At 41.3% G+C, this 10,008-nt stretch overlaps 1 protein-coding gene across 1 annotated transcript; it reads left to right on the forward strand.

Moving 5' to 3' along the window:
* The first annotated feature begins 6,072 nt into the window (after positions 1–6,072).
* LOC128982451 (uncharacterized) lies at positions 6,073–7,882 on the forward strand. Its single transcript, XM_054401411.1, has 2 exons — positions 6,073–7,242; positions 7,751–7,882. Exons 1-2 carry the CDS (start codon positions 6,073–6,075, stop codon positions 7,880–7,882), a joined length of 1,302 nt encoding a protein of 433 aa, XP_054257386.1.
* The last annotated feature ends 2,126 nt before the right edge of the window (positions 7,883–10,008 follow it).

Below are 10,008 nucleotides of genomic sequence, written 5' to 3' on the forward strand. Positions count from 1 at the left end.
AAAACATGTTAAAGCAATTTTATCGCGAATAAATAGTAGTCATAAAAGTGCCACGGCTGCTGCTGCTGCCAAACCAAAGTTTTCTGTCGGCGATTCTGTGAGAATTAGCAAATACAAGCGGGTATTCACTAAAGGATACATGCCTAACTGGACAAACGAAGTATTTAAAATATATGCAATAAAGCCAACCCACCCGGTTACTTATATCTTACAAGATTCTAAAGGGGAAATCCTTAAGGGCGGATTTTATGAGGCTGAGCTGAGTATATCTAGGACTGGGGATGTATATCTTGTGGAGAAAGTAATAAAACGTAAAGGGGATAAAGTGCTAGTTCGCTGGTTGGGTTTTGATGGTAAAGACGACACATGGGTTAACAAAAGCGATATTCTTATTTAGAGCTATCCCTCGGTGAGGTGTTATTTAAAGTTCAAGCAGGAGAGGAAAAGTTTCAGTGTCACAATGAGACTAGCTGAGCAAGGATCTCATATTTCTGTCCGGAATTTTGATGAATATTTTGGTACCGGTATGAGCTCATCTATAAATAAAAATGGGCCCCTTTTGCCGGAAGCAGTACGTTGTATTATATCAGGTCCTTCAAATGCGGGAAAAACGAACGTGTTATTCAATCTTATATTCGATCCAAATGGTGTAGTATTTGAAAATATCTACGTGTTTTCAAAATCCCTCTATCAGCCGAAATACAAATTTCTTTCGTCAGCTTTACCCAAAGAAGTCGGATACTTTGCATTCAATGACAATGAACAAATTGTCGACCCAAGCGAAGCTAAGCCGAATTCAGTTATGATATTTGACGATATATCATGTGAAAAGCACAACAACATCCGGTCCTATTTTTCAATGGGTAGACATAGGAATATTGATGTATTCTATCTTGGTCAGTCGTACAGTAAGATTCCTAAACAGTTGGTGAGAGACAACTGTAACTTTATTATACTATTCAGGCAGGATGATATGAATCTAAGACATGTATACACTGATCATGTTAACACTGATATGAGCTTTGATAAGTTCAGAGGGTTGTGTGCTCAAGCGTGGAAGGAAAATCATGGGTTTTTGGTAATAGATAAGACTCGTGATATTAACAAAGGGAGGTACAGATTGAAATTTGACTTTTTTGTAGAGGATTTGTGATAGCGGTGGGGGGTATGTGTTATGTAAAAGTGCTATGCTTTGTACAGTACACATTAGTTTTATAGTTGAACTACAATGGTAAACATCTATACGTACAACGATCTTAGAGGTTACGACACAAAACTTCATAATGTTAAATCAAATCTCTGCACTTTTTACTATTCAGATAGGAGAAAGTTTTGCGGTAATTATTGCAGCAGAAAGGGGCGTCATGGTCATCCTTATAACCGGCGGTGCTGGCGACATAAAGCTGCAAAACAAAGCGCCACACTGCCTCCTGTAATTTTACTTATGATATCTGCTAGTGAACGCACCTACAACCGTGAACTGTGGATTAAGTTTTTAGCAAAATGCGAAGAAAAAAAGGTACCACTAGAGCTTGTTATCTACCACGAAGATATGACAAACTGTACTGTACGCGAATCTCATAATATGTTATCGCGATTCAGACCGTTTCCAGATATTTTTGGAAAGGTCCTACCTCTACGAGACCGGCATGGCGGCATAAACTTTACACAGATTTATCTGAGAATGCTTGAATATGGGTGTAAAATCCCTTACGCCGCTCGTTGCATAGTATTAACTGAGCGTACACTACCAATAAGGTCCCCCGTAACAATATATAAGACGGCATTAGCTTCTAAATGTCATATTGACATTAGTTATAATGTAGCATACGGTCCAGTGCCTCCAGGATTACCTCCTGGGGTTCGAGGTAAGCGCTATGCAGCAGCAAACAACCTGTGCCAAGGACTTTTTACTACAGATTTTTTGAAAGCGGCATTGCCAACTTTACCACTCTATTGCGACCATTTCGGTATAAGTCTTAGTAGTGACGGTGTTTATACAATAACTAATAGAGCACTATTTGATCAGTGGCGAGAATTTACAGGCGCAAATCCTAGCGAGTTTTGGCTCGTAAATTCATTTCTATTACACCACAATCAGGCTCAACGGCCAATGAGTCTTTTACAAAAATATATGGATAACAGTGATGATAGATACACTGTGGCTGAAATACCACAATGGAGAGGAGGGTGGAAAAGGACTTTTGTTTTTCGAAGTTGGTCAACACGATACAATATACCACTATTTGATGCACACACTAAGAGGTACTACAGAGGTATCAATATAGCATCTGGTATCTCGTTAAAGGACGTGGTGCGTTATTTGCGTAAACACAAGAGACGCGCAATGTTTTTCAGGCAGGTTGAGCTGCCATAAATGTGTTGTTGTTGTTAGTTGATAGTTCAGTAGCAAAGATGAGTCGGAAGAATAAAGACCTTGTGTCGAAAATTGCCGAACTAGAAGAGGCGGTAAGACGTAAGTTTCGACGATTTAAAGATGGTAATGTTGAAAATGAAAGATTACTAGAGCAGCAGTATAGACCGATTATCAGAGAATTGAAAAAAACTGAGCCTCAAATAAAAGCTGAACAAATGTCTGCTGTCAAAGGGGAAGAAGAAGAAGAAGAAGGAGAAGAAGCAATGGATTATGTCAGTGGGGACGATGATGATAATTACTTTAACCAATCGTTTAAACCTACTGGCGTTTCGACACCGAACCGGTTGCATGATGTTGTGTCTTCACCTGTAGGCTTGGAAACGGCTTCTCGATATGTCGACGAACATTTTGAAAACCCGTTGACGCGGAAATATATGAAACTACTCATGGCAGATGCCGGCGGAAAGTCTCGAATAATTGATCATGATTATGGTCCCCGTTACAATAGTGACGGCAATAAGTTAATGATTGGTGATAAAGAATTAGAATTTGACAGCGACGGGTCATTGGTTATAAATAATACAAAATATCAACCTACAGTCGGCTTATACGAATTGTTGTTCAAACGACTACCCGATGAGGATCTATACAATAGTGAAGATCTACAGACATACAAGAATATATTAGTAGCAACAAACGCGCACAAAAAACAATACAGCTTTTACAAGCAAATAAGAAGGGATAATAGTTTGAAATACAAACACGTCATTAGAAAATTATTTCCCGCTAAACAGGGCCGGGGCATGACTTGGAAGACTGCTACATCTCGGGATATTGTTCACTGGGACGACCCTAATGAACTTGTAAGCAGAATGAAACTACTAACCGCGTCAACTGAGTCTGGAAACACGTCTCATAGTAATGAAATCCTTAATATTGTGGAGGAGCTACGTGAAGCTGGGTTCATAAAAGGGGCGGGCAATAGTAGATACAAATCACTTTTACAATGGGTGTAGACAAGTTCGGACGTTACGAGAAAAAAGAAAAGTCTCTTGTCGGGCCAAAGGGCGAGGGCTTTGCACTGACTCAAGATGGTAACTATGATATGCAGGGTAAACGTTTGTGTAATGTCGAAAATCCAAAGGACAATTTTGATGTGATTAATTTTAGAACCCACGCGGAATCACTTTTAAACTGTATGACAAGGCAAAGTGGTCATTTTGATGCTCAAAACACCCGTGTGTGTAATATAGCTGACCCTGTTAGTATTAATGATGCTGTGTCTAAGCAGTATATGGATTTTCATACGCCGCTTAAATTGACTGATGCAAAAGCATACTCAATACACCATTACCGGTTGCAAGACGTTGCAGAGCCGAAAGCTGATAGAGACGGAGTTAATCTATTGTTTCTTAAAGAAAACGCTATAACACGAGAAAGTGTACAGAGAGAGTTTGATGCAAAAAATGCAGTTATTCGGAACGTAGCACTGCCGGTAAAAGACGCGGATGCGGTAAATCTTCAGTGTCTAAACAGCACAGCCTTAGTTAAAAATAAAGATGGGGCTTTTGATGTAAAAAATACGGTTATCCAAAACTTGGCACCTCCTAGTAGAGCGGGAGATGCTGTAAATAAATTGTACATGGACAACCGTGTACCTTTACAAGGCTCATTAGCATGGAACTTTAAGGATAAACGTTTAGGTCATGTCGCTGATCCATCAAGTGCTCATGATGCGATTACCCTACAATATCTTCAACGTAATTCAATTTTACCTAATAATGATAAATCCTGGGATGTTAAGGGTAGGCGAATAGCGAATGTTAGTAAACCACAAGCATTGAGCGATGCTGTAAACAAGCAGTACGTCAAAGAAATTATCGCGGAATTAGCCTATTCACTGTATAAACAGATGAATCAGACGAAACGCGTGAGTCTAACCTCATATGACGAATGGAGGGGGCAGGTTGTTCACGAGACAGCAACCTGGGACGACCTTTTTAAGACAAGTTAAAATATCTCATTCCAATCAGTATTAAAATGGTTGGGAAGAGGATAACATCGGTCAGACGCAAAAGAGCCGTCGTCGGAGAAGGTCTTATATCTTCTATTGTTAACAAAGCCGTGGACCTTTTACCTTTTGAAGCTCACCTGCCGGGTTATAATTATTGTGGACCTGGAACAAGGTTAAAAAAGAGACTAGCCAGAGGTGATAGAGGTATTAACGGTTTAGACGAAGCGTGTAAGGTGCACGATATCGCATATTCGAGGTACAAAGATAACGCGCACAGACAACAGGCAGATAAGGAGCTAGCAGAACGCGCTTGGCGTAGATTTAAATCATCAGACGCGTCTGTAGGAGAAAAGGCGGCGGCCTGGGCAGTAACTACAGCGATGAAGACAAAGGCAAAGTTTGGTGGTGGAAAGAGGAAGAAGAAGCAATCGACTCGTAGAGTTAAGAAAAAGACACCTGGAGGTAGAGGATTGTATCTACGTCCCTACCCTAGAGGGGGTGGAGTTAAACGTAAAAAGCGGAATACGAGGAAAAAAAAACGTGGATCCCGCTAAGACCGTTGACAAATTACGACTTGAAATACTACGCGAAATTACTGAAAATCCCTCATTTTCGCGGAGTGTATATGAGAGACACTCTACCTGTTCGACCTAACTTAAATGAGACTGCTATTGTAAACTTAGATTCGGCAGTGGGTGAAGGCACACATTGGGTGTGCTATAGAAAAGAGGGTAGTCGGGTGCATTATTTTGATAGTTTTGGCAACTTAAAACCTCCGCTAGAACTGTTGCAGTACTTTGCCAACTGTGAAGTCTTCTATAATTATCGTAGAGTGCAATCATTTGATTCAGTTGTTTGCGGGCATTTGTGTCTAGAGTTTCTCTGCAAAAATGTTTAGCTTAAGCGGTCGTGGATCGTATATTACAAATGAATACTTTCCACCTGTTGACATGAGCGATGGTGAGTGGGAGATTGGACTTGTGGATTTAATGACTTTTCATTCAATCCCCAACATTGAATCTGGAATAAATAACAAGTTTTACTATGGTAAAGCGGGAGTTGTCAGTATTGATGAAGGGGCATATGAAGTGGAAAATATAGAGTCTACTTTAAAGGCGAAACTGGGAAAGGATGTGGAATTTAAGCTCACAGCTAACAACAGCACCTTACGTTCGGAAATTTTTTGCTCACAGAGTGTTGATTTTACTAAAGGCGATTCAATCGGATCCTTGCTAGGCTTCTCCAATAGAGTCCTTGAAGCTGGGAAAACACATGTATCCGATACTACAGTCAACATAATGAAAGTTGATGTTATTCGTGTCGAGTGTAATATTGTTCGTGGATCGTTTGATAACGGTAGAGAAAGTCATACGGTGCACGAATTTTACCCAAATGTAGGTCCAGGGTATAAAATAGTCGAGATACCTAACACAATAATTTACTTACCAGTGAACGTTTCAAGTGTCAACAACGTGTCGATATCTCTGCGCGATCAAGACGGCAACTTGATTAATCTCAGAAACGAAAGATTGTCTGTTAGGTTACACGTTAGAAAAAAGAACAATGGGACTGGTATTTAGGGACATATTACCTGTTCCAAACATCAGTAGGCCAAAAGACGTTGTACGGTTAACATCGTCGAGTGTTAAGTTTTTGCGGTCTCTTGGATTTAAGGTTGAAAATGTTGGATATAAACACAAAGGCAGAGTACAGTGATGCCATCACCGGCATGGAGTTTCACACTCACAAGCCATACGCGTCGTCCACGTTTAAAAATAACGATGAGATCCGAATACCGATCAGTCAACAGGATATTATTACAGCACCGTTTGAGAGTACATTGCTCGTTAAGGGTACGGTTAAAAGTACAAAAACTGATAGAACAGAGGCGCCGTGGCATTTCGTGAATAACGCGGTGGCGTTTTTCTTTGATGAAATACGCTATGAGATTGCGGGTATTGAAGTGGATAGGACAAAGAATGTCGGTATTACAACAACTATGAAAAATGTTCTTTCGATCAGACCCCATGAGGTGAATATGTTGAAGAATGCCTGCTGGTTAGGCCCTGGCGAGAAATTACAGTCCAAAGAGTTTTCATTTTCCGTTCCACTACGTCTTTTACTCGGTTTTGCTGAGGACTACAGACGTGTAATTGTAAATAACAAACAGGAGTTGGTGCTTCTGCGCTCCGCTTCAGATAAAAATGCTGTAATCAGTAATGACGCGAGTGATGTTTCTATAACAATTACAGGGGTGTACTGGCGTGTTCCTCATGTGAACGTTTCCGACTCCTACCGACTTACTATGTTGCGCATGATCGAAAAGGACACCACGGTCCATATACCTTTTAGGTCTTGGGAGCTTCACGAATACCCGTCACTGCCACAAACTAATATACACTCGTGGACGGTTAAAACATCAGCACAATTGGAGAAACCTCGATATGTCATTTTGGCATTTCAGGAGGATAGGAAAAATCAATACGCTAAAGACATGTCCTCGTTTGACCACTGCGACTTGACAAACATCAAGGTGTATTTGAATTCTCAATATTTCCCCTACGACAACATTAACGGAGATAAAACACTATTTTACGAAATGTTTTGTCGATTTCTAGAATCATATTATGGTAGACAGTCTACCGGTCAAACCGCTGTCACAATGGAAAAGTTCAACGCCAATGTCCCGCTATACGTAGTCGATTGCTCCAAACAAAATGATGCAATCAAGTCGGGACCTGTAGACGTGAGAGTGGATTTTGAAACAAAGAACGCGGTTCCCGCCAGCACTACAGCATACTGTCTCTTAATACACGATAGTCACATGACCTATAAGTTACTCACCGGTTCTGTAAGTAAGGTGACTGTATAGTTTTTAGTCTACAGCTGGTCTCTGTCTGATAAACATGGAAGAAAAAAAGTGGCAGAACATTGCGTGGATTTATGTTAACCTCTTTGAAAAGGGTAGGTTAAAACGTAAAATAGATTGGAACGGCAGGCTGTTGAGTTTGGATTTCGCCACAGTCGGAGTGTTTGATCGAATCGAATTTGAAGTTATAAGAGAATTTGCTATGTCTCGTGCGGCGGTGGATTTGATTAATTTATTAATTGATTTCCATAAGTATGACACGCTGGATGTACATGTCTATGGCGATAAAGATGATTATCATAGAGAATCTTTTGACTTAAACAGTATGCTAAATAATGACGATGAAGAGAATGACACCGACGACGACGACGACGACGACGACGACGACATACCCCGTCACTATATCAGTCTACCTGATCTTGAAGTTGCCAATGTTCAATGTGTGCGGATTAAGTTGAGAGATCGAAAAAAGTACGTTTCGTTTTACCAGGAGGATTCGGAGGAAGAGGCGGAGGCGGAGGCGGAGGCTGAGGCGGAGGCGGAGGCGGAGGTGGAGACGGAGGCGGAGGCGGAGGCGGAGGCGGAGGCGGAGGCGGAGGCAGATGAGGGTCTCAGTCGTTAAGATGGCCTCACAGGTAGTGGACGATGTACAGGTGATTCAAGCCAGCTTTGAAGTTTGTAAAGACTATGTGACGAATAGACTCGCGAAGGTGTTAGTATCGCTTTATAAAAACGGCCAGAATATCAGTGACGGCAGATCGTTTGACCGTGACGGGGGCATGCTAAACTATCACGTCGCAGACTATTCCTGCTTTGACCGTATAAGGATTGAAACGTTCCCCGGATCGTATCTCTTAAGGAAAGCGTGTAGCGTTGAAAATGTTCTCAAGCGTGTCAGTTTCTACAGCCAATTTGACATTGTCAGCGTTTATCAGTTGAAATACGATTTCACCATACAATTGGGTGTTTTTAGTTTAAATGAAAGATGTATCGATGTCAATGTCGCCCCCGACACCTATAATGTCCGAATTATTCTAGGAAGGTCACTACTGGACACACGGGTACCGGAAGTGACAAAGCCCGCGCTTTCAGACCCCCTAGAGAATAACCCCATTGAGGGGTACGATACCTGTGAACGTTACGAAATCTCTCAGTTTCAATGATGGAGCCGTCGAGTGAGGACGTGGCCACTGCCACAGCTGTTGCTGACCAGGTGAGTATAGAAACCGTGCCTAAACCTACAGAGGGAATAAACCTGCTGACCGGTATTTTTTTGAAAAAAGTCTTCTTTCTGGACCACGATGTGACAAAGTGCGTAATTACGGGGGTATTCAAAAATAGAGACAACCAGATTGGCGTTTTGTTTAAATCAAAGAAAGGAAGTGTGTATTGGTCACAGGATGTATTCAATCAATTCGGTGTGACAGCTTTCAACGCTGTCACAGCAGCGATGGAGCTCGGCCAAAAATTCCACACTTCACTCGTCACCGGTGAGAGTGTGAAGGTTATTTCGGTATTTGGCAAACAACACGTATTCATTCACGGCGGGGAACACACTTTGGCACTAAACAACGCAGAATGGGTCCAGTTTATTAATAGCCTTCCGCTCGTGCACATTCACCTCACGGAGCTGTTTTCTCGCGAGGCCGATATTAGAGAATTCATAACAGAGGTGCTGAACAACAAAGAGGGGTCGGAAAATCCCCCATCTCTGCCTAATTTTTCAACATCACTTTACAATGAGTTGTTGTTGTTCAAGCGCTGGCCGTTTACCAGTAGCAGTTGTTGAATTTCACGCTTTCAAAGACAACAATAACACGTTTATTGTAAAAGAGTTTGCAATAGTTGCAGAATCACTCTGCTGTCAGATTATATTTCGTCCTCCATATGTGTTGCGCAATCTTGACGAAAAAACTAGGCGTTCAAATAGATGGCTAACACGTCATTACCATTGTATTCGTTGGGACGATGGAACAATTCCATACGATGAGGGGTTAATACGTAATTTATGTGCTTCTTTTAGTGTCATCTACACTAAAGGATTGGAAAAGGTTACATTCCTAAAGCGCTTTCATCCAAATGTTCTGGAAATAACATCAGATGAGGGTAAAGAGGGGGTGGAGGGAGAAGATAACCATATAAATTGTTTGTTACCACAACACAGTGGGGGGTTTTCAAAGTGTGCTCTGCACACGGCACAAAAAAGAATCAAATATTTTCTCTAGTGTCAGTCTGTAGTTTGACTTTGTGCTGTGCGGATCATGGCTGAACAGGTGTGGGAAATTCTCTCTCAGGAGCCTAAAGAACCCGAAGGGGTGATGACAGATGGTTTTATTATGAAATTTGATCGGTACATGAATTGGGATTTGCTCTCCACACATTATAATTTTTCAACTGATATGTTGAGACGTTATTTTCACCGAGTTAACTGGGAAAAACTTTTAACGCGTATCAAATTTTCCGAGGCATTCCTCAGAGAAATGGCGGGTAATTTCAGTGAAGGTGCTTGGAGCATATTGAGTCGCTATCAGAAGCTGACCGAGTCTTTCATTCGAGAATTCGCCACCAAAGTTGACTGGGATAATATTGCGCTGTACCAAGATGTGAGTTGTAAATTTCTCTATGAACAGAGTCACAGTTTTGATGAGATTCCAGAAAGTCAATATTATTATATATAACATGTGTACGTGTGTGTGTGTGTGTGTGTGTGTGTGTTGGGAAGCTGATTGTCTCTATATACGTGTAGGA

This window comes from Macrosteles quadrilineatus, unplaced genomic scaffold (assembly GCF_028750875.1).
Source record: "Macrosteles quadrilineatus isolate MER2022 unplaced genomic scaffold, UCM_ALF_1.0 Scaffold_345__1_contigs__length_91340, whole genome shotgun sequence".
In the NCBI taxonomy this organism is placed as follows: Eukaryota; Metazoa; Arthropoda; class Insecta; order Hemiptera; family Cicadellidae; genus Macrosteles; species Macrosteles quadrilineatus.

Bases quoted from the DNA above. Each gene is read 5' to 3' on its own strand.
- LOC128982451 (XM_054401411.1), top strand. From the start codon at position 6,073: ATGTTGGATATAAACACAAAGGCAGAGTACAGTGATGCCATCACCGGC. The intron at 7,243-7,750 runs GTAAGTAAGGTG...TCGTTTTACCAG, and splicing joins ATAAGTTACTCACCGGTTCT to GAGGATTCGGAGGAAGAGGC.